The following is a 24,718-nucleotide window of genomic DNA, read 5'->3' on the forward strand; positions in this document are numbered from 1 at the left end:
TTTATTAGCCTTTTTTTTGTTAATGTTTCTTTGAAGAAACTTTGGGGGTTTACATCCCCCGCAAACAGCGAGGGTCCACTGTATTTTTCTTGGGTGGGCCCGCCAATGTTCCGTCAATAAGAGGTTGGAGGTCACGGTTGGTGCCACACTTAATGTGCAAGACAAGAACACACACACACACACACACCCCCGCACACACCCACGCACACCCCCAAACACAAACCCTCAGGAGGAAACACAGGAGTCAACTTAAAAATATTAGCGTCACATCCCAGGTCAAACATGCCACGCAATCCGGTGAGGTTGGGAGGCGCTGAGAGGCAAGGGAGGGGCAGCCGAGGAGGAAGCGCGGGACTTCCTGTGCGGGCCACTGCACCGGGTAACAATGCAAGAGTGTGTATGTGAAACTGGCAACAGACGCAATCGGGTTTTTTTCCCTTTTCTTTAAGACAAGTTAGCAGTCGGTAATGTGAGCGAGTCGCTGATTTGCTTGGGAATGTAAATCAGAATTTGCAGATTTTGCACAAGTGGGATTACAGTAAAATCAATTTCACTGCTGTGTGTGTGTGTGCGTGTGTGCGTCTGTGTGTGTGTGTGAGTTATGTGAAAGCACATTCCTGCTTCCGAGCCGCTTTCATAATATCACCGCATCATAGTCGGCAACACGAAGGGAGCATCCTCGATTAACTGAAAACCATTCAATTATGAAATTAGTTCACAACTACTTGAATAATCGAATAATCGTTTAAGTCATTGTTGAACAAAAAAAAAATCCTCTTATTTCAAGCTCTCAACGATAATTATTCAGATTTGAGTAGTCCTTCAGGATAGCAAACTGATTTCTAATGATCGATTAATCTGTTGATTATTTTTTTCGATTAATTGGATTGGAAAACAACAATTTCCTTCTTTTTATTTAAAAATAAATAAATAAATTACGATTCAGTTGCTGGTCAGAAAATCAGACCGAATTTTCTACAGTGCCAAAGATTTTTATTCATTTATTTTTTTGGGGTTGATGGACGATTTTGGGTTGCTGAGTCGGCAATTGGTTGACAAAGTGCTTTTGACAGTTTCCGAAATGTACGTTACAAAAAGTAGTGTTTGTGTTTGTTCGCTTACTGCTACTAATGCCGAATTTTCAGACTTTTTGCGATATTGCATCAAAGGACAAAGAATGTTGCGAGGACATGCCAGAGAAGACAGAAACAGCCTCACTGAAGTTGGAGCGTAAAGACAATACCAATGTCATTATTTTCTTGAATATCTCAAAAACGGCGGTCAATTTAAAAAAAAAAAATTGTGGATTGAGCGATTCAAAATGTCCCAAAACTGTTGAAATTGAAAAAAAAAAAATAAATCAGAATGAGTAACTGAATGATAAAAATTCGATTCGATTACTTTGTAAAATAAAATATAGTCTCGATTAGTTGTACATTCATCATCGGTTCTAAAAAAAATATTTGCAAGGCGAATAAATAAAGCAGAAATTTACAAAATTATTGGGCAACTAGAATACAATGTGACTTAAAAAAAAAATAAAATCCAATGAGGGACTTTCCACTTGAGCGCCATCTGTCTTGATTTTGCAAAAGACAACACAAAAGATCTTTGAGTTTGTCCTCGTGTGACATTTTAGCGTTATTACTCATTTCCAAAGAACAAAATCTCATCGTGTCCACCCCCCCCTCCCAACTGAATCAGCAGAATGCGCACAGCATAAAAACCATCAGCTCATGGCTGTCGGTCGCCGGGCGGACTTTCCAGGACTCCGTTTGCAGCCGAGCAGTAAGTAGCGCTCCCGTGAGCCGGGCGGGACAATTACCACGGAAACGGATTTAAATTTTCATTCCCGCACCGCGTTCAAAGCTGCAACAAGTTTATGGATTTTGCTTTTTGTACCGAACCTGCAGAAGTCATATCCGCTGTAATTGAATGGCAGGTCCTCTCTCAGGAAATCAACCTGTGTTGACTCAGGTTGAACGCGTCTGTTTTATATAAAAGGCAGAACAAGTCAAGAAGTTTATGACCTGAATATGATGTGATGCCAGCTTTTCATTTGCCGCACATTTGACCTCTGGGGGGAGTATAATGCCAGTAAGGTCCGGTTCAGGAAATTGCAGATATAAGCAGGCCTATATGCTTCAAATGTGCTCCAACATTTTTTTAAAAATATTGCTATAAAAAGGAATGAAAACTAACCGAACTTGAAATAAAATGATTTAAAAAAAATTTTAAAAAGCGACCATCTTGGATGCTATGTTACCGTGGCAACAGCGCTAACCCAATGACTGGCACATAAAAAGAAACGACGGAGGGTTGGAGCATGTATAAAATGTTTCCTTGTCGTGCTACATATTCACTATTTTCTCGAGCCGCATTTTTTTATGCACCCAAAAAAAAAACGGAATGAAAACTAACTGAACTTTAAATAAATTGATAAAAAAAATGTTAAAAAGCAACTCTTGTTGTTGTTGTTACCGTAGCAACAGTGCTAACCCAACAGGAGGCAAATAAAAAGAAACGACAGAGGGTTATATCATATATAACAGCGGTGGGCAAACTATGGCCCGGGGGCCACATGCGGCCCGTTAAATGTTTTAATACGGCCCGCCGAACTTGAAAAAAAATAAATGAATAAACCTTGTTCATGTTTTATTTTCATAATATTGTGTTTTTTTCAAAGACATTTATATATTGTTGTAATAATTGTAATGAATGTAATTTTGTTCACTTTCATTTCAAATTAAATGTATTTTTTTGAGGTTACCAAAACACTCCATCCATCTGTTCCTGGTCCGGCCCCTCTGTCAAATTTTAGAACCCATTGTGGCCCGCCAATCGAAAAGTTTGCCCACCCCTGATATATAAGATGCTTCCATGTCGCGCTAAATATTCACTATTTTCACTCGCCGCAATTTTTTTTTTTCCGCAACCAATTTCCACTTTGGTAAAAAAAGAAAAACGTACAGCTTTTCCTCCGTCATTTTCTTTCTTCTGAATTTGGACTGGTATCCTAAACCCAACTGCTAAATCGAGTCATACTTACTTAGCCAACAACTAAACATAATTTCTTAAATAATAAATTACTAAACACAAAATTTCCCTCGCCAAAGTGCCCAACAGCAGGAAAAAAAAAAATCTTTTTCACCCGATCAGCTGAGAAATCGTCATCAGCCCCAAATTCCAATCACGTGATCTGAACGAGCTGAATTAGCATGTCAAGTATTTGCGGTGACGCCTTTGAAAAATGCCAGCACGTTCCTCCGCCCGGGGGCCACCAACGTGCCCTCCCACTACAAAGACGAGACTGCAGACCAACCCACTTGCCGCCGGGCCCGCTCCAGAGTCGGGCAACGTAATGTCTGGAGGAACTCAGCCTCTTTGCTTTGTTTGTGCTCTCACACACACACACCAGCCCAGCTGCACACACAAAAGTGTGTACACAATTACACATTAAGGCGCTCATACACTAAGACAAACATGTCTGCGAAAAGAAAAAAAAAATGTAGACAAAAGCGGCGCAACACCTGGACGTTTGTGTATAAACTCTTAAAGGAGTCACGCTGACACACACAAACACGCAAACACTTGAATTCTGGGACACGCTGACATTTGCGTTGTTTACACTGACAAATCACACTCGACACACCTGGAAACACACGCACACAAAAACACGCACACATGCAGTGAAGATTTGCCCCGGACATATTTTCTCCCCCCAAAAAATATTTTTTTCTTTTTCTAATAATTGTTGAACTTTTATCTTGTAAAATCAAATTCTAATTCAAATATTCTGACTTTTCTCGTGAAAATATTATTCCAATTCTTTCCACATGACCTATTTTGGTAAATTTTTAAATGAATTTAAATGGAGAAAAAAATGTAAAACATCGGAATGTTTCGGGAAATGACCATTTTTTTTCAATTGCAACTTTTTTGGAGCAAAATCAAATTTATTGTAACAATTTTATTTTTCTTGTAAAATTTATTCTCAATATTCTCAGAAAATTTGAAAAAAAAAAAAAAAGGTTTTCATGACTGGCATCGGAAATTCCGGGAATATAATTTTGGTGTACAATGTTTCAGAGTCGCGATGTACTTTTCACGATGGAAGTAATTTTAGTGAGCATCAGGACGAGTAGTCGTTCTTTGCAGAGGATAAAGAATATATTCCATGTATGAGCATTGTTCTAATAACTGTTATTTACCGCCCTGATTTTTTTTTCTCAATCATCCATCGTTAAAATCATAACATTGCATCATTAATGCTCGTTTCATTCGCCCGTCCGTGGCATTTAGCCTTAAGCGAACAAAGTCATGTTGTTTAGTTCGTTGTTTTTTTTTCCGGACGTTTTGTTTGCCACTTCAAACGTCAACCGGGAGTGGGCGGGCGACACACTTTGCTCGTCGGCGAAGCGTTTTCTCGCGCGAGCGGCCCGACGTACACGATCCAGACGGCCCATGACTCATTATATCCATTCCCTAATCAGTCGGGCGCGTCTAGCGAGGAGGCGCAACAGCTGTCGGCGAGTAAACACACTCGGCGGAGTCCAATAATCGTTTCCTGCTTCTTCTCCGCAAACCTTGACCCAGTAAAAAGAGCAGCTTTTGTAAAGCACCCCCCCCCCCCCCAGAACCCCCCCCCACTCTTTCCCCTCCCTCCATTCCTTCAGGATGAGTCACGGCCTTTGACAAGCACTTTACGGCTCCGGTTTTCTCAGTTTGATCAAAGGCGAGCGAGCGCCTGCTCCGCTCTCACAATACCAATTTGTCCCCCCCCCCCTTTTTTTATTTATTTATTTTTTTTATTATTTTGTCAGAGAGACTCCCGAAGCCTTAGCGTGATGGAGTCGATCCAAGTCCAACTCGAGCAGGGACTTTCCCAGAAGCCCCCCGCCTCACCCCCCCCCCCTCACACACACACACACACACATTCACTCCTCCATTCAGTGTGCACGACATAGATGAGGTGCAAGATATATGCAAGGACGACAAAAAAAAATTATTAATTCCGTGGAATAATATAAAACAAAAATCATTTGCATAGAAATAAACCAACAGTACACAAAACAAAAAAAATATTATTACTTGTAAAGATAAAAATGATTTTACTCACGACTGAGGCAAAATAATTTTTTGCATGTACTCCAATATTATAATAATAATAAAAAAATCAAATAGTCTTTTTTTAATGTGCATTTGAAAAAAAAATGATTTGAATAACGCTGATTATTTTTTTTCCACAAAATTAATTTAAGTTAAGCAGCAAGATTCCCAATCAAGTTGGATGCACTTGAAAAAGAATGCAACTTTTATTCAAGTGGTGTGAGGCGAAATTAAAACAAGATGAACAAGACGAGGAGGAGGAGGAGGAGGAGGAGGGGGGGGTGCAAACATCCCCAGCTGTACCCTGAGCGTCAAGCGAGTCAGGAATTTCATCCCTGGAAAAGATTCCCTTTCTTCCCGTTCTCCTTCTGGAAAACGCAAGCCCTTTTTTTTTCTCACACACGAGGACAGAGGCAGCATTCTCCTCCTCTTCCTCGCCGCAATCGCCCCCCAACATCCGCCCCCGCTCACCCCGAAAGCGGGCCAGCAAACTTCCCAAGTCCGAAGAGGGTCGGCGGCACCGGCGGGTGTGCTCGGGGTCAGCGGCCGGCGCGGAAAAAGAGGAAGCGGCCTCGCCCACAACGCGGCAGACACGACCAGACACGCCTGGTGTGATTCGCTTCTTTTTTTTTTTTTTCCTGTTTACCTCTTTCTGTCGTTCATATTTCCATTCCACTCGCTTTGGCTTAACGTTGACTCTTCTTTGCGGCGAGGGCATCGAGTTCAAAAGGGAGAGCAAGGAAGGGCACGCAACAACAATCGAATCGGCCGCTCTTGACAATTGGCGGCAGGGTCGGGAGGCAAAGTTTTGTTCGTCATTACGGAGCATCAGGGGTGAACAATTTTTATTTTTTTAAATAATCGGACGGTTAGATAAGAATCACAATCGACATCGGCCTAAAAAAATAAAATAAAAATGCAATGTGATTTTTACTCACTTGCGCCACCCAGTGGCGACTGCGCAACACGTAAATCCTTTGACCGCAGACAACAGGCCGAATCCCTTAAAAATTCACACATCCAAACCAAACTGGCAGACAACCTTTTGGCTTCACAGCACCAGGCAGCTAATGATTTTTATGCATCCTGTCATGACGGATATGCTTGCCGGATTTCCTCAATCGGGGCACACTGCTGCCGGACGCGAAAGGAATCCGTAGCGCCATCGTACGTGCGTGGGCGCACTGCTAGCGTGTTTAGCGCCATCTCCACACGCAAGCGCCAGACTTTCCACAATATGTCTCGCTCAAGCTGCTATTTGCAACGCGGCCTATCCAAAGCCACAGAGGGACGGAAGTGCAGAGTCAGGCAAAAAAAAAAAAAAGGAGCGACGCGAAAGCGAGCATCATCCGGCCGACTGAGACAAAAATAGAAGGAGGCTAAATATATTAAAAAGTGAGGAGGCCTCCACGAAGACGTTGTACAAGCAAATTCCATTTGTGTTTTTGGAGAATAGTTTCGTACCACTTAAGTAGACGACGTTGCAAAATGAGACGTCATTGTTAAAATTTTGTTCTTTTAGTTAGTTGATATTGAAAATTAAATTACATTTTTTTGGTACTTTTTAATAAAATTTGTTTTCCCCAAATGGAGTTAAATATGGAAAAATTTTGTCAAGGGAAAATAAGAACAAGCATTTCAAAAAGCTACTTAAAATATGGTTTTAATCGTTTTGATACAAAATGAATGGTAGTAATGTGCTTGAGTTTATGTTTACGTTCTTTTTTTTTTTTTTTTTTAAATATCCAATTGGAAAAAAAAAACTTTTGGCCCAAAAACTGAAAATGCACACGGAAGTTGAATATTAAAAAATCTTGTTATATTAATTTGCTTGAACTTATCATGATTTGTACTATGCATTTTTATTTTTAAAAATTTATTAATTTGCCCCAAAATTGAAACGAATACAGAAAAAAAAATCTTTTGCATTTACAATAATTTGTTTCATCATTTTACTTACACAATTAATTTTTCATGCATTTTTAATAACAACTTTTTTTTATCTTCAGATATAAAATTATTAAAATTAAATTTAAAAAGACTCATTGGAATATTTGATTTGTTTTTTGAATAAATGAAATTGTTATATATTTTTTTTATTCACCAATTTAAAATAATAAAAAAAAAAATTAGACAAGTTGGGAAAATTCCTTGAATTGATCCATATTGTCCAAAAAGCAACACAACAAGCCACTGGCGATGAAGACGATGATGTCACACCCTGGCTCGTTGGCCGTTAGTTTCCTGCTCCCCATCCAGCATCCACTACGACTCCCCCACGCCGCCCCCCTCCCGCCTGCCAGGCTTCATCAGCCCACATAAAAGTCCAACAAAGAGCAAACAAAACAGTAAACCAACACAGCCTTGTAAAAACACACACGCACGCACACACGCACATTCCAGAGTGGGGTGCTCGAACACACCCTCCAGAGGGTTGCCCTTTGATGTGAGTGTGGGAAAGCTCGGGGGAATGGTCTTGGTGTGTGTGGGAGGGGGGGCACGAGGGGGTTTGGGGAGAGACCCGACGAGTTGGGGTGGGTGCTGATGCTAATTAGACGGACTGACGGAGGCCTGGCCTGGCCTGGAGACGATTCTTACAAGCGGAACTTTTTGGATTGTTGTTGTTGTTAAAGCCCCCCTTGGATGTAAATTGGATTTTTTTTTTCACTTCAATATCACGATTGTGATTTAGTATGCGATTTTTTTTTTATTGCAAACGCACGCAATATCTTAATCTGGGTTGCAATAAACGATATCGCATTAGTTATGTAAAAAAAATAAAGAAAGAAAAAGAAAGAAAAAGAAAAGGCAAATGACCCATGAATTAATATGAAAGACAGTTTATGGTTTTTGACTTGCGATCTTTTAAGCGTTCACAATGACATCTTTCAACTAGCAGGAAAAAATTTGGTGGAATTTTAATTAGAGTTGAAAGTTTTTATTTTGCTTTGAGTTTAGTATTTTAAACTTAGTTTCAATTTGTTTTTAGGATGGCTTTATTAGACTTTATTTATCTATATCTATATCTTGATCTATATTTTAGTTTTATTCAAAAACAGTTTTGATTTAGTTTTAGTTTTTTCTTTTTTTTTTAGTTAGTTTAGTAAAAAATGTAGTTTCAGTTACTTTTCATTGGATGAAATCATTTTCAAGAAAAGTTTTTTCAATTTTAGTTCACCAAAGTAAGTCAGTAAGTCAGACAAAAAGACGAAAAATAAAGCCTTCAGACAAAGCCTTTTTCAAAAACTTCAGCCATTGAAATAAAAAAAAAAATAATAATTCTCGTAGATTGCGATGTCCATTTTCAATTTCGATGAATTGATGAGAGCGAATTCGAAAATATCCCCATCGCCTTAATTCACCCAAAAAACTCACATAAGCAACGTCCAATATAGAAATAGTGCTTTGGTACCATCTTGTGCCAAGGAAATCGGTTGAAGTGAGGGGGAGGAGCTTCATTTAGTCAGCCTTGCCTAATACAAAAAAAGTGCTTTGCCGCCACCTTCAAGCATGCATAACGCTATTATATACCTTCCTGGTTGGATATCAATTGATGAATTTCTACGAAATAACAGTTGCATGATTCACCGCCACAAAAACGCAACGTGCCCTGGAGTTGCCGCTGTTCTATTAATAAAGTTGAGTGTTAAAAATATTTGCATCCAATGACATCACAGCAGGGCACATGAAAATCATGTCGCGGCGTGTTCTTGCGAAACCCCCTGAGAGAGAGAAAAAAAAGACAAAACGTTGGCGTTTAAGTGTGTTAAGCTAACATCATAAAAAATTGCGCACGTGTGCGTGCGTGTGCGCGCGCGTGTGTGTGTGTGCGTGTTTTCACGGCAATCCACTCCAATCAAATGGGGGGGCTAATTTGCCAGAGAGGGAGTGTCTTAAGCCCGAAGGTTATGTTTGAATGAACATATTATTGTGGAGAGCACACACACACACACACACACGCGCGCACACCCCCACACACTTGGGAGACAGACACACACTGTAAGGAGGTCAGTAGGTTTAATCGTAGGTGGTGGTTGGCAGCATCAGTCAAGGCGAAACCAAACTAAGATTCAGTGTGATTGCTCGCATTAGTTATGTGTGTGTATTTGCACCCTGCTGTGCGCGGGGGTGGGCGTGTGCGTGTGTGTGTGAGAGAGAGAGAGAAACAGAGGTAGAAATTACCTGAAGGGGCACAACTAAGTTTTTTTATATATATATATATTTGTAAAGTGCCCTCTGTTTTTGCCAAAATAGATTCATCACACACACGCACCCCCCCCCCCCCCCCACACACACACACACCCACGCATATCTGTCAAGTCCAGCTCATTAGCAACAACAGGCGTCTGGCTTCAAGCTCATTTTCAAGCAAACATGGAATTTTATTATCTCGCCCTCCCCGTCTAAAAAAGAAAAATTAAAAAAATTACATAATCTGGAGGGCGCTTGCAAGTATTTCATAATTCACATGTGCTTGTAAATCTTGAAAACTCTCGGGGAGATTTGAGTTATGACGACCAAATGGATTTAGCCCGCAACTCTTTGGGATGTGTTCGCACTTGCAACAAAAAGAAGACTCGCGAGCAGGCATTGAGTCAGATGCCGATATTTGTCCAAATGACGTGCTGATAATGGCCAGGACAATTTTTAAAAAAACATTTTGACAAAGATAATTTACTGATATTTGAATAATTTCGGGCTTCCAAGTCAGAAAATGACATCCTTTTTTTTTTATTGCCTCAATTTTTTTTTCGATTGCGTTCCTTCACTTTTGGTGAGCTATTAAAGGCCCAAACACAATAAGTGAAGTCCACCATTTTTTTTTTATGAGGCTTGCAGCTTTATTAAGCAGTTACGAACGCAAGAAACTAGGCCAAAAATAACGAGGTAAAACTGCAATACAATAAAACTGCCCGACTAGAGAAAAGTAGCGATTTTTAACTCCTTCAATGCATAAGACATGCATATACCTTTTCGCCTCCCAAAGACGTATTTGTACGTCTTTTCTTTTCTTTTTTTTTTTTTTTTTTTTCATAATAGCTCCGCGTTTATATAGCATTAGAACAGAATATTCCGTTGGCCTCGCAAAATCAGTCCAAATCCAGAAAAATGCTGGGATTGAAAGGTTTTAAGTAAGAAGTTAAGTATGAGGACGGACGAGAACGGAGGACGATTATTTTTAAGTACGGAGGGACGATGACGGAAGGCTCCTCATGTCGCAGACGGAGGACGGACCGGCAGAACACGGTTAAAGTGCAAATACCTGAAAAGACGAAAACAGCCTCATCGTAGAAGCATCAAGATAATGCCAATGTCAAAATGAGCAGATTTCTTAAAAATATGGGATATCTCAAAAACTGGAACCAATTCGGAAAAAAACAATTCCCAGATTCAGCGTCAACAAAATTCCTGACAACCGTTGAAACTTTGCATTGACCTGCTTAATCAGTCCATCTGTAGTCATGATGGTGGGCCATGGAGAGCTCCTTCCGGCAAAACTCCGGAAAATTGCTCCCCCACCTAAAAAAAAAAAAAATGGCCCCCAGAAAGCCTCCACCCCACCCTAAATACCTTCGTATACTTAAGGCAGGTATGGCCCCCTCCCCCTCTGAAATGATGCCCTCAGGGGGGGGTGTAAATTCAATTACTTGGCGGGTGGGTAAACGACGGGGGGGGTTTAATGAGTTAGCATTTCGCAGATGGGTGTGGGACACTGGGAGGGGGGGGGGGGGGTTGGGGGTCAGGTGTGTTTCGGAGTCGAGACGGATGGAACAACGGCGCTCTTTCAACACTCCGCTGACATCACCAATATGAGATGCCGTGATGCAAGATTAAGGGGAATCCCCGGCTTACATTTCACTCCCCCTCCCTCCCCCACCCCCCTCCCTCGTCCTGCACAAAGAAAGAGCGACCGAGACTTTCTTTGACTGTGACGTGCTGAACACAATGAAAGCAGTTACTGTTTCCATCACCGTTGGACTGAATCGGACACTTGTTCACGGTGTGTGCTTGCAACGACTACGAAACGTTCAGGGTGTCCTTAAAAAGAGATCAGCGAGGAAAGGTCATGCACAATGCACTTGAACATGGCGCTTCAAGTCACAAGTGTGAAGCAACGCAGTGCAGCTCACGTTCTGGTTCGGGAAAATCACAATTATTTGGGGTTTTCACGACCACGTGCTGACCATCCTTAAATCCATCCATCCATTATCTGTAACGCTTCTGGCGCCTCGTGGAGTCTAATGTGGAACCATCTTTGACATCCTACCTTTTGAAGGGACATGTTGGTTGATCTACACAAGCAAAGCCTGCGTTCATGGGCCTGCCTTTCTGTGTCAGTGTGGCACCACCTTTATACACTCGGTTGTGGGGACATTTTGGTTGGTCCGCACAATTCAAACGCAAGGGTGTGTGTATGTATTCTCATCTTTCTATATTAATGTGGCCCCAACATGGAAGTCCCACCTTTATCCATCCATCAATTATCTGTGCCACTTCTCCTCACAAGGGTCGCGGGGGGTGCTGGAGCCTATCCCAGCTGTCTTCGGGCAGTAGGCGGGGGACACCCCGAACGGGTTGCCGGCCAATCACAGCGCACACATCCATCCGCGCTCACACTCCTAATTAGGGGCAATTTAGAGCGTTCAATCAGCCTGCCATGCATGTTTTTGGAATGTGGGAGGAAACCGGAGTACCTGGAGAAAACCCACGCAGCCAAGGGGAGAACATGCAAACTCCACCCAGGAAGGCAGAGCCGGAATCGAACCCACAACCTCGGTATTATGAGAAAATGCGAGACTTTTACGAGGGCCCTGCGGTTGAGAAAATATGGTACCGCTAATAATTCACAATGTCCAAACTATTCTTAAAAATGGAGACAAATAATTCAGTTCCACGACGTTCCTAAAAAGAAGGCGGGCTACTGATGCTGCTCGTTACTAAAGAGAAGAGAAACTATTTCTGTTGCACTTTTCCAAAAAGAAACAATTAGACTTTCTGAAATGGGGAAAAAAAGCAAATGTTTTTTTTTTTCTTGCATTATGCACCCAATGTGAACAAAACCTTGAATTTAAAACCAAGGTACACACACACACATATATATACGCACACTGACATCGCTATGACAACGGGAAAACCGGCAAGAAATACTGACCCTGGATGCATTGCAGCGAGCCGTCCTCTGCCCGGATGGTGAACGTCTCCCCCGGGTTCACCTGTACCAGAATAACCTGCATCCAAAAACACACACACACAAGTTTAGATGAAGAAGAAGACGACATCACGTCGTCCAATCGGACGATTGACAGGCGGCGGTGACATAACACGGCCATTAAAAGCGCAGCGGCGCGCCCGACGTCCCCGCCTTACCGTCATGTTGTCGGCGTGCAGATGGTTGAGCGTGTACACGTGGCTGCAGACATGAAACAGGTGACCCTCCATTGCACGCGCACACGCACGTGCACGCACACGCCAGCGCCGATGCGCTACAGGTGTGCCGCGCTACGAAAAATAACAGTCATATCCTGCCTTTGGAGGCGGCGTGCTCGCCCCTCGCAGCGCCAAGCCGCTCCTCTTCCTCGCACACGCACAGTCGCACACTTCCTGCCCTGTCGGCTGCTGCAGCGGCGGCGGCTGTTGCCATGGGAACCACCGCCGAGTACAGGGTGACCCGCGTTTGCCGAGGGCTGAGAAAACCCCTCCGCCAGACCGTGTGGGCGGAGGCCCACTGTGGACTAAACTGCAGATGCTGCCGTTTATATTCTTGCGTGAATGCGAAAAATATTCACAAAATAACATTGGCTTTTGACATGCATCGACTTCCACATAATTCATCCGACTCACATCGTTCCAATTTGCGCATATTCCAAAAATTCACGCCTCACAGGCTATTATTTTTCTCATCGCAAAAATTCAGTTTTCCCACAGTTCAACATTTTCAAACCAAATTTCTCTGTTAAAGAAATTTGCGTCATGACTATTTGAAATTCTAAATCAGCGCATTCAATTCACCTTGGGAGCAACTTTCGATATTTCACGTTGACACACACCAAATATTTATAATTTATCAGAATAATATTTCAAACGTTTCCACCAGATTACCACAATTTTTTTTTTTTTTGGGGGGGGGGGGGGGGGGGGGAACGCTTATCAGCAGTTTATCCATGATTTTTGGGATTATATTTTGGCCATTTGAAAATAATATATATATATATATATATATATATATATATATATATATATATATATATATATATATATATATATATGTGACTGGCAAAAAAGGGTCAAGTGACCGACTCTGATCAGCGTTTGATCTCGATGGCGCGATAGTTACGAAACAGACAGTTAGGGGGGGGGGGGGGGGACTCCGGCATCAGTGACTCTATTAATAAAATAAACCCTTTATCAAATTTTCCAATTAGATTAGGACTTTTTTTCCCTATTCTATTCCTTGACCAAGGCCATCTGTCTGTTTTAAAAGTTCAAATGTTTGCCAACTCCTGATATAAACAGCACATCTCGGGAAGATGACAGACGAGCCGTCAGACTCAACACACACACACAAACGTAGATAAATGTGTATAATCATCGGTCTCCATCTTTGGTTGCACACTAAGTTTAGGCTGCAGGCCTTTGGAGTTATATAAAAAAAAAAAAAGAAAAAAAAAGCTAGCGTGCTGATGCCAAAAACACCCCCTTCCATCCCCGAGCACCACCCACCACCAGGGGAGGGGAAGATAGTCCACTCGGACGACGTGGCCCACTTCAGACACAGCAGAAGTATCGTAAAAAAAAAAAACAGCTGAGCAAAAGTACTTAGAAGAAAAAAAATGTTTGTCTTGCTACTATTTAAGTCTACAGTACGCAATAGTCGCCAACATCACGCTTAGTAATGAAACTAAAAATATGAACATGTCAGTGTCCAACAGGATGTGACTCAGCTAGAAGTGACTGTGCTGAGTGTTGCTGTGTGTGTGTTTGTTCTTGTCTTTCTATGCAAGTGTGGCACCATCCTTGAAGGCCAACCTACATTGTGGGGACATTTTGGTGTGGCTTCACAATTATGATGATATTTTGTGTGTGTCAGAATGTGTTGTTTTGTGGTAGTGTGGGTGGCACCACCCTTGACTTCTCACCTGAACTGATGGGGGATTTTGCTTCGTTTTGGCTACTACAAGAAAATAAGAGAGTTTGTCGCTTTCTGTATTACTGTGGCCCCACTATGTCACGATCCGTCTGCGGCGTCTCCAGCAAGTGGGCGTGGCCCGGCGGCTCCGCTCCGGGAAGCGGCCACGAGCGAGACGCGCTCCCGATCGCCACAGCTGAATGTCATTAAGACATTAATCATTGGACTACTTAAGCAGCCGACGCGGACATACCCGCGTCGGACTATTGTTCCACGTTGCTCATGCTATTGCTCATGCTCTCGTTCACAGATTGTTCTGCTCGCGATTTGCTCTTGTTCTGTTGTTTGCGTTTTCATGTTTTGAATTTCCCCAGCTACTATTCGGCTCGCTTTAAGTTTATCGTTTTCAATTGGATTTTGTCTTCACCCTTTCGTGGTAAGCATTGTTTTCGGTTTCTTGCGTTGCAAGCTTTTTCTGTTGATTCCTTATTTTTTCCTGGAGTGACTCGGTCTCCCAGCGTTTTGTGTTTCGCCTCTCCGGCGGCTGTACTCATAGAACCCTTGCGGTTACTAAATTTATAGATACTGCTTCATAGTGATTATTGTGTATTGCTTGACGGCTTCCAATAAACATCCTGTCAGTCAATTCCTCCTGAGTCTGCGATTAAGGATCCACCTTCCACCGCTTTCCAGCCTCGGCTGGGAAGCGGTCCTGACACACTATTGGCACTCACACTTAATTGAAGGGATTTTTTTTTTTGTGGGGGCCTTTTGGTTGGTCTACAAAGTAAAAATAACAATGTGTGTGTTCTTGTTTTTCTAATCTAGTGTGGAACCATCTTTGACATCCTACCTTTTGAAGGGACATGTTGGTTGATCTACACAAGAAAAAACTGTGTTCATGGGCCTGTCTTTCTGTGTTAGTGTGGCACCACTTTCATACACTCTGTTGTGGGGACATTTTGGTTGGTCCGCACAATTCAAACGCTAGGGTGTGTGTATGTATTCTCATCTTTTTGTATTAATGTGGCCCCACCATGGAAGTCCCACCTTTATTGATGGGAAATTGTTTTTCATGGGCTGCCCCACACAAGAACTCACGTGTGTGTCTGTATTCTTGTCTTTCTATATTAGTTTGCCACCAGTTTATTGTGGAGCAATTTGTCCTGTATTCGAGTATTTTGCTGGTACACACAGGAAAAACATGTGAGTTTTTGTCAGTCTGTCTTAGTGTAGCACCACCCATTACTCTGTGCGCGTGCGTTTGTGTGCGTGTGTTCATGTTGCAACCTGAGGCAGCGGCATATCCGACAGGAGAACGAATGAGTGCGCTCGCAGAATGAGGGCGAGTGTGTGTTGGGGTGTGCGTGCGCGTGTGTGTTTACCTGCTGCGCTGCGTCACCGTTAACCATGTGCGGCATGAGCGGGACCTCCCCGTTCAGGAGAGGCGGCGGAGCCAAGTCCAGTGGAATCTGGTCTGTCATCATCATTGTGACGTACATTCATGGAGAAATTCACTCAACTGCCCTACCTGGGAAAGTACAGAGAGAGACATGAGTCACCCACACATGCATGTACAGGATGTAATGTTGCATTTCGCTTGATATCAGTCACATGTTCAAGTGTTGCCATGTTGCCTCATAGCAAACAAGGCACCACACAGCGGCCATGCGGCATTTGGGACATCGGTCATCCGTATGTTAACAAACAGCATTTACGTTAACACTCCAAGCAACGGATATTTGAACACAAATGGTGCAGCAACACAATTAGGCTAGAAATAAATATGAATGAGCACTTCAAACATCTCCTCTTGGCTGATTTCTTTTTCCTGACCTCTCTGGAAGGAGATAAGATTGGTGGACCAGACTAGTTTTATTTAAAGGGATCAACCCAACCCCCAAAATTAAAGAAATAGGCTGATCAATCGTTAGTAATTTATCGTATATACTCCCGATTAGTTTTGACGTTGTCTGTCTACATGTGCTGCACCATCTTTTGTGTTCCAATATCCATTGCATAAAGGATTATCACAGTCCCACTAAGTTGTTTGGTTCAGTTCAGCTCAACCGCGAGTTGAGTAAATAAATGCCCCCCCTTCAAAAAAAAACCACACACACACACAGCTGTGCGTCTTCATTCTCGCATCCTCTTGGACCAACAAGATCTTCAAGAGGGTTAGTCGATCACACTGCTGCGGTTCGCACTGTTGAACCATAAACACGCGCACACTCTTATATAGGTCGGCACGCACACGCCAACATCACCCTTGCCATGTTGGCTCTGCCTCAACAGTTTTAATCACACGCTGCACTCCAACCGCTAAAGTCTTTTTCTCCAGCCGAGCTGCGCTCCCAGCTCGGCCTGGCCATCCTGCCTCAAAACACACACACACACACGCACGCACCCCATGCAGCTTCCAGGACACATCGCAGACAGATGGTAACACTACTCGCGACGCTGCCAGGAAAAAGAAGAGCAAGGCGAGAAGAGAGGTTACACACAACCGCTAAAGTTAGCTTAGCATGGAAGTAGCCCCATGTGTGTATTTTTTTTTTTTTTGTGATCCTTTAGCAAAATGAACCAGGACATAATTGCAAAGACGCCACAGAGCACAACAATGAGGCCTAAGCCTATAAGTCAACCGGCGTGTAAGTCAGTGATTGGCCTTTGTGTGAAGAGACGCACCTCCCAGGCACAACGAGAACAAGTGCAAGGAAAGTCACGAGTAACAGCAGCAAACTAAACAGGTGAGACGTTATTTACAAGCATCATCAAGTAAATATTTAGTTTGAAACCTAGCAAATTTGGCATTTGTGCTGATATGACAGTATAGCCACATCATGAATACATAAGGAATATTTTATAACACACACACACACACTGAGTGCACTTTGAATATTCACCAGCAAAACTGCACGTCGTGAGGTAAGGAGCTTTGCTGGCCGCTCTTAAGAGCATTTACAGCAAATACAAAAAAGGTTAAGTCCAACTTAGCCTCAAAATGAATAGTTGAGCTTTTGTCTAGTCCAGGCAGTTACTTGCTCTAATCTGATTTTGTTGTGTCTGCCGCCTTTAAGTGGCCTTTCAGGAGGCGTGCGGATGCGGTTTTTTTTTTTTTTTTTTAACCCAACGCATGATGTGGCTGATAAACGGATGCGCCAGTGAACGCAACGCGGCTCAGTTCACGACAAGGCAACAGTTTGGTTAGCGAGTGAACAATATTTGCCCAAAAAAAAAAGTCTAAGATGTTTAATGTCACCCTCAGTTGAAGTTGACTGGAGAACTAAACATTAAACGAGGACAATTAGACGGGAGCGGTTTTGAAACAAGCAACTTGGGCTTCCGCTAGCTTAATGCTGCTACACAAAGGCGCTTTCAAATCTTATTTATTATTATTATTAATTCAAAGTAAACGAATCACATCTTTGGTTATAATCACAAACACAACATCCTGAAATCAATTGTTCAATTGCTAATTAAGGATGCTAACATTGTATAATACAGCACCCGTTCCTGCCGTTAGTGGCTAATGGCTAGCAGCTAGCCGCTAATCGAGTGAGCTGCCAAAAAGTCAGCACATGACTTTAATAGGTGAAAACGACTCCTCACACTTTGATACTCACGGATGACAAAGTTGCGGTTAATAGTTAGCAGTTTTAACCAAACCATGCTAAGTCAAATGTCCTGTTTTCGCCGACAAAATTGCTAATGCGGTTGCGGCATTTTAACTATTAGGCCAAAGTGTCTTACTAATATTTCGTTTGATGATATTCAAGGTTTAAAAAAAAATGTGGCACTTGTAAAAATGAAAAACAACTGGTTGTTCATTTTCTGTTCGGCAGCCATCATTGTTCTTTCACCAGCAAAATTGTATTTAAAATGATACATTTCTATAATTGTTTAAATTTTTCAATAGAATTATCGGCGGATAACCCAATACCAAAAATCTTTTATGATAACTGCAACCTTACAAGATATCGTAGATCTGATAGTAGTTGTGAAAGTCTTCTTCATCTTCCGGTTACCAATTTGAGAAGGAGTCGCAATAAATTCGACATATTACACAAACTATTTAAACACGCATTTTTTTTTTGTTGTCTCAGTGGATCCTCAACAGGACGAAGAAGCGCAGCAGCAATAATTCATTTGCACTTTTCACACCCAAACGCTCACGCTTGACGCTGCCTTGCGCGCACTTCCACAGCTGCGGTGGCGTGACGCAATCAGATAATTCGATTCCATCGCGATGATTTTCGCGCTTATCTTATGCATCAGTCGCCTTTTGTTCAGCGCGACGGCCTCAGGATAAAAACCACCTCACGTCACACGCACACACACAAGCACGCGCCTACGTGCACGCGCGCTACGCTCTCAGGTGTCACCGCCGCACGCATGGACGCACGCGCACACACCAAAAAAGTGGCTCGGGTGCATTCAAGTCCATTTAACGCCTTATCAGCTGACAAGGTTACTCTGTGCTGGCATCTAATTGCTACTAAACATGAATGCGTGTATGTTTGTGTGTGCGTGTAAGTGGAGTTAAAAAAAAAAAAAAAAAAAAAGGAAATAAAGGGGGGATGGGGCGGAGCTGCTAAATATGGTGGGAAACTGCCACCGACACCACTCCCATTCAAGCCTGGCTCCTTTTACAAAAGGTATTCAGTGAAGGAGGCACCCGCTGTCGCTCTCTCGGGCGCTCTCTCTCTCTCTCTCTCACTCACACACACACAAACATTGAGATTGTGTGAGTACCTTCTTAGCTGAGGTGGAGTGGAGGAGACATGGAGATACAGCGAAGGGGGGTAGAAGGGTGGAAAGGAATGCTGTGCTGAAGTGAACACACACACACACACACACTCGGGTGTGATAGAGCGAGGATTTATAAAAGATGGAAGCTTTGGAGGTTTCCCACATGGGCCAGCAGCACATATGCAGCCAGTGTGTTTGCATTGATTGAATGTGTGTGCGTGCGCGCGCGTTACCATCCTCCTGCCTTGTAATTGCAGTAATGATACGTCGTCGACGGTGAGGAATGGGAGGAGCGGAATGCAAATGGACACTCACCCAACAAACAAACACACAATCACGCAAGACTTGGAAAAACGTGCACCAACAAGTTTCTCGGCACCTCCTCGGAGAGAGACCCAAAAACGGATTTGACACCGCCACAAAACCGCATCTGAAGCGTTTCTTGCTTCTCATTCCAAACGTTTCATCGATTTGAGATAAGAGTGGAAGTCCAAACAAAACATTCCCCCAAAAGTAGGCCAAGAGATCGCAGTAAAAAAAAAAAAAAAAAACGCAAAGTTTTGGGGCATTTTAGTGATTGATACTTTCTGGGAGCAGAATTGTTCCAATCAGATGCTTTCAGCACAGGACAGGTGACTAGGAAGATTTATACGCTCAAACAAAAAGTGAAAGTGAAAGTTAGATTCAATCAACTTTTAGTTTTAGTCACTCCCTGCAATCCTGCGACTGAGATTGGAAGCAAAAACAAAACACTCCTTTAGTAGCAAGTAGTGATAGAACAATATGCTTTTTTTAGGGCCGATACCAATAATTAGTAGTCATGGGAGGCGATAACCGATATTTGAAGCCGATATTGATTTATCGGTAAAAGGGTTGAAATGCTGTCAAAATTTTGAAAGGTAAAAACTCCAAAACTTGACTTAGTTTAAGCACACGTTAAGTACAAATTAAAGCTTTTTTTTTTTTTTTTTTTTTTAAAAGATCTCATTTTAAAAGTGCACAGAGCTCCCAGGCTGAGCTGCATGTCTTAAAGTTCAATGAAAACAACTCTTTTTTAGTTCACTATGCCAAATAGTTTTCTTTTAGTTGTGAGTTGTAGTCGACTAACATTTATCAATATTTCGCCAAAGTCTGTTGCCTTACCTTCCTCGGCTCGCGGGACTTCTCCCATAGTGCGTGTGAATCGAGCTGAAAAAGCAAACAGGCAGCTTACTGCTGATTGGCTGCTACCCACTGCCCTGGGAACCTATCAGATGGTGCTGTGGGCGGGCCAATCTGCTTCTGCAGGCAGGGCCACCAGCACAGCAGAGAGAGAGAGCGAGAGAGACCTAGAGAGAGCGAGAGAGAGAGAAAGAGAATGAGAGAGAGAGAGAGAGAGAGAGAAAGAGAATGAGCGAGAGAGAGAGAAAGAGAGAGAGCTTGAGAGAGACCTAAAGAGAGAGAGAAGAGAGAAAGAGAATGAGAGCAAGAGAGAGAGAAAGAGAGAAAAAGACAGAGAGAGAAAGAGAGAGAGAGAAAGAGAAAGAGAGAGAGAGAGGGAAAAAGAGAGAGAGCTTGCGAGAGCTAGAGAGAGACCTAAAGAGAGATGGAGAGAGAGAGAGAAAAAGACAGAGAGCTTGAGAGAGCTAGAGAGAGACCTAAAGAGAGAGAGAGAGAGAGAGAGAGAGAGAGAGAGAGAGAGAGAGAGAGAGAGAGAGAGAGAGAGAGAGAGAGAGAGAGAGAGGAGAGAGAGAGAGAGAGAGAGAGAGAGAGAGAGAGAGAGAGAGAGAGAGAGAGAGAGAGAGAGAGAGAGAGAGAGAGAGAGAGAGAGAGAGAGAGAGAAAGACAGAGAGAGAGGGAAAGAGAGAGAGAGGAAGAAAGAAAGCTTGAGAGAGCTAGAGAGAGAGAGAGGGAGAGTGCGCTGAAGCGAGCCAAAATAAACCGGCTTTTAATTTATCGGCCTTGAAAGTTAAAAAAAAGACTGATGCCGATAATCGGCAAAATGACAAATATCGGCCCCTATAATTGTTCCACCACTAGAAGCAAGGTCCAATTTACAAACAAACGCAACACTCCAGCAACGTTCTTTAGACATTCTGGAACCACAAAGGTTCTAAAGAGACACATTTAGACACACTTGAAGCTTCTGTGACCTCAAGAAAAGCACAACATCCTCGGCATCAAGTCAACACAAGCCACATCAAAAAGTACAATCCCGGGAAATTTTAGTTCACGGTGCTGTCTGGAAGTGAGAACGGAAGCAAAAACAAAACATTCTCTCAAAAGTAGGACGAGATTGGGTTAGGGGCAGAGCAGGAAGTGGCATCCAAAAAAAAAAAAAAAAAACGCACTAATGAAAGCATTTCATCCTTGGCAAGAGGCATCACCGCCACAGACCAAAACAGATTTCCTTTTCAAGGAACCTTTCATGCTTTTACTTCCTGGAACGACAAAAAGTTTCCAATCGGATGCGTTAAGCGTAACAGTTACTGAAAAAAAAAGTACCACACACCTTGTCAGGGTTTTCTTTCAGCATGATTATTTTTACACAGGCTCCCACCTCGCCTCTATTATACCTCCAATAATTACTTGAAAGCCAGAGTATTTGTCGCACGTCGCATCTCTATCAAATGTAAGACATTTTAAGATCTTTTTGAGCAACTCTCGTCCAATATATGTGACCAATGGGAGTGCGGCATATTCCAAATAAAGACGTTATGTTGAGTGAAGACCATTGAACTGCACGTTGTAAGGTTTACGTATCTTTTTTTCTTTTTTTTTACCTTATTCAATACCATTGACGGCTAAATACGTCTATTTTTTTTTTACTCAGTTGGTAGTGAATGAGTTCAGGATGACTAAGGCTTTTGAATGACCTGTGGACACCCTGGAAAATGTCATGACTGTAATTTGGAAGCTCAGCTGCGCATCTAATTCGCACTTGCCGAGAAAAGCAGACAATAAACTGATTTTTTTAGATTGGTTTTAAACAAAAAAAAAGTGAACTTGTGTGGCTTTTTTGTTTTCTCTTTTTTTTTTTGGTAATCTCCAACACATTTAGCGGAGGGGGCCTCATTCGTGGGGGCCACGTCACACATTTCTGCCACGAACAAGTATTTCTTGCTCTTTGACTCCATGCAAATGTGCCCACCGGGCGGAAATTCACTTGAGGAGGAAGAAGGAAGAAGAAAAGCCAAGACCTCCGTTAAAGATTTAGAAAAAAATAATCATTAAAAAAATTTGTATGATCTTGATGCACAACAAAAATATGAAACGCGACACCCAAAATGAAAAAAAAAAATACACACAGCATCTTTCAACAAGAGGATTCGATGACCCCAACGTCTGGTGTGACATAAAACGCAGCTCAACGTCCATTTAACACAACAGTGTCAAACTCAAGGCCCGGGGGCCAGATCTGGCCCGCCGCATCATTTAGTGTGGCCCGCCAAGGCAAATCATGCACGACTACATGTTTCTTGCTAAAATACCAAATTTTTTCTTTGTTACTAATCACACTGTTAAAATGAATTGAATGCTAGTAACATCTTTTAAAGACATTTTGAACATGCGCAAAATTTGGTGGTGACAAGGAACCATATAAAAGTGTTTGCAGACGTCTGGCGAACACCCTTGCAACTTTTAACGAAACCGGAAATCACTCGTCGTTTAATAAATATGTCCCTTAAAGGCATTTAAACTAAGTCAAGTTTGGGATTTTTATTTTTCCAAATTTTGACTTTTTTTCTAGATATGAATATCGGCTTCAGATATCGGTTATTGGCCTCCGTGACTACTAATAATCGGTATCGGCCCTGGAAAAATCATAGCGGTCTATCACAGGACTACATGATATGAATATCTAGTACGATTTTAAACGTAAATAAAGCTACATGATATGTGTGAACTGGTGCCCCATTCTTGCAAATTCACATTTTGGGTAAAATAAATAAATAAATAAAAATAAAAACACCTTATAGTGTTATGTATAGCATAGTTGATAAAGATATGCTATTGCAAGATCGATATTAAAATTCTGTTCCCCTTTTAAAAAATACACCACATCCAACGACAACTTTCTGCAATCAGACGCTAAGGCAGTGCTTCTCAATTATTTCGTTACACCCCCCCCCTTACAAAAAAAAAAAACAATTCGCACCCCCCATCACCCACTCTCCGTCGCAATTATAAATAATAGCATTTTCGTTGCACAACAAACTAACACCGTAAAGTTAATACTCGCTGCGCACAACGGGCAAGAAGAGCGCCACTGCCACCTACTGGCGTGGATGTGCAATTACACTTTATTGTAGTACGGCGGGGGGGGGAAAAGTGTTCCCCAGGGTCACACACGCCCCCCTCAGCATCACACCGCACACCTCCACGGGGAGCCCGCCCCACTATTCGAGAAGCACCGCGTTGAGGTGACCCAAGCACATGGCGTGACTTCTGAAAAACTAAAATAGGATGGGAGAAGAAGCGAGTGTTAATCTTTACAGCTCTTTGCCAGCTTTACAGGAGGCCTCTTGCTTGACGCGAGGCTGATCCTACCCGCCTCGGTGACTTTCAATTGGACAAAGGAACATTTATGCCTCAAATAGGCAGCGTGAAAGTCATTTTCGATGATTTCACACTGCTCTCCTCGCAGCAAAAAGACAGCAAAGAAGTGTGAAAGGGGTGTGAAGATCAGGAAATTGTGATAAAGCAAAAATAACTTCCATGGTGGAGGTAGAACTATCAATTCCTCATAAAAAATTTTTTAAAAAAAGTTAACCACCCGTTTTTCACTTGACTGGTGCAGCTTGTACGGAGCGGAACATTCCGGAACGGGCCTCGAAAAGCTGCGCAGCTGATTAGAGGGCGTCTCGGTCGCAATTATACTTTCCCTGGGTGACTCTTTCATAGAGCTTTTGCCCGTCTACCTCACTCTTTCATTTGCTGCCTCTCTGCTGCCTTTTTTAAATGCCAAGAATTCTGGAAAGTGCGGCGGGCGACGAGTCGGGACGCGTCCCGCTTCAAAAAAAAAAAAACACAACAAAAAAAAAAACGATGTCCTCAGCACTTGCGTGCCGCCTTTAAACGAGAAGCCATGTGTATCGAGCTCTCATCAAGTCCGAGTTTCTAGGAACACCAACCACAACAGATGACCAAGTGACTTCGGTGACTTCTATTTTTTTTTTTTTTGGGGCGTCGTTTCTAAATGTCTCATGCAGCATTCTGCATCACGTGACCTTTGATAGAAAAACAGGACATTGTCATGCATGCAGCGTGCATTCTTTGCCGCCTTAAATAAGTAGACCACAACGATGCATGCATCTCAATGCCCTCGACGTGCACGGTTTTCATGACTTCGTTTTAAAGTCAAATCTAACGGAAAAGGTGGCTTTTTAATTGCTTGCATACGATTTGTTGAAACTCCCAAGTGCGTCAAATTTAGCAGCCAAGGAAATGTGAAGTGGACATGTTCAGCAGATGTGGATGAAGTGCTGCCTGCGCGAGTGAAAATGCAATCCATGCAATGTTCGTGGTAGGGGGGGGGCTCGCTCTTAGAAACTGGACTTTCCGAATCCCATCCTGGTCGGCATGGTAACGAAATCCATACGCGCGATTGGGCTAGCGCTGTAAATAGGGCGGGGTGGCATGAGACAGGACCGCCCCCGACAGAAAGACGAACAAAGAGCATGCGGTGATTGGAAAGGAAAAAAAAAATGGGCCAAGTCATTTTGAGGAGAAATTAAAAAAAAAAAAAAT

The 24,718-nt window shown here is 42.6% G+C and overlaps 1 protein-coding gene across 2 annotated transcripts in view; it reads right to left on the bottom strand.

The window, feature by feature from the left end:
• The window catches only part of fndc3ba (fibronectin type III domain containing 3Ba), an 84,289-nt gene that overhangs the window by 39,799 nt on the left and 19,772 nt on the right, over positions 1 to 24,718 (bottom strand). Inside the window, exons 2-3 of one of the 2 annotated variants that reach the window (XM_088310979.1) lie at positions 15,622 to 15,767; positions 12,263 to 12,338 (exon numbers count right to left, since the gene is read on the bottom strand). In XM_088310979.1, coding sequence (XP_088167105.1) covers positions 12,263 to 12,338; positions 15,622 to 15,738 — 193 coding nt within the window. In that variant the 5' untranslated portion in view covers positions 15,739 to 15,767. Of the gene's footprint in view, positions 1 to 12,262; positions 12,339 to 12,477; positions 12,583 to 15,621; positions 15,768 to 24,718 lie in introns of those variants that run through there. The other variant, XM_088310987.1, reaches the window with a different exon arrangement.

This window comes from Idiotropiscis lumnitzeri, chromosome 1 (genome assembly GCF_059441095.1).
Source record: "Idiotropiscis lumnitzeri isolate Australia: NSW breed Sydney's pygmy pipehorse chromosome 1, RoL_Ilum_1.0, whole genome shotgun sequence".
Taxonomy (NCBI): domain Eukaryota; kingdom Metazoa; phylum Chordata; class Actinopteri; order Syngnathiformes; family Syngnathidae; genus Idiotropiscis; species Idiotropiscis lumnitzeri.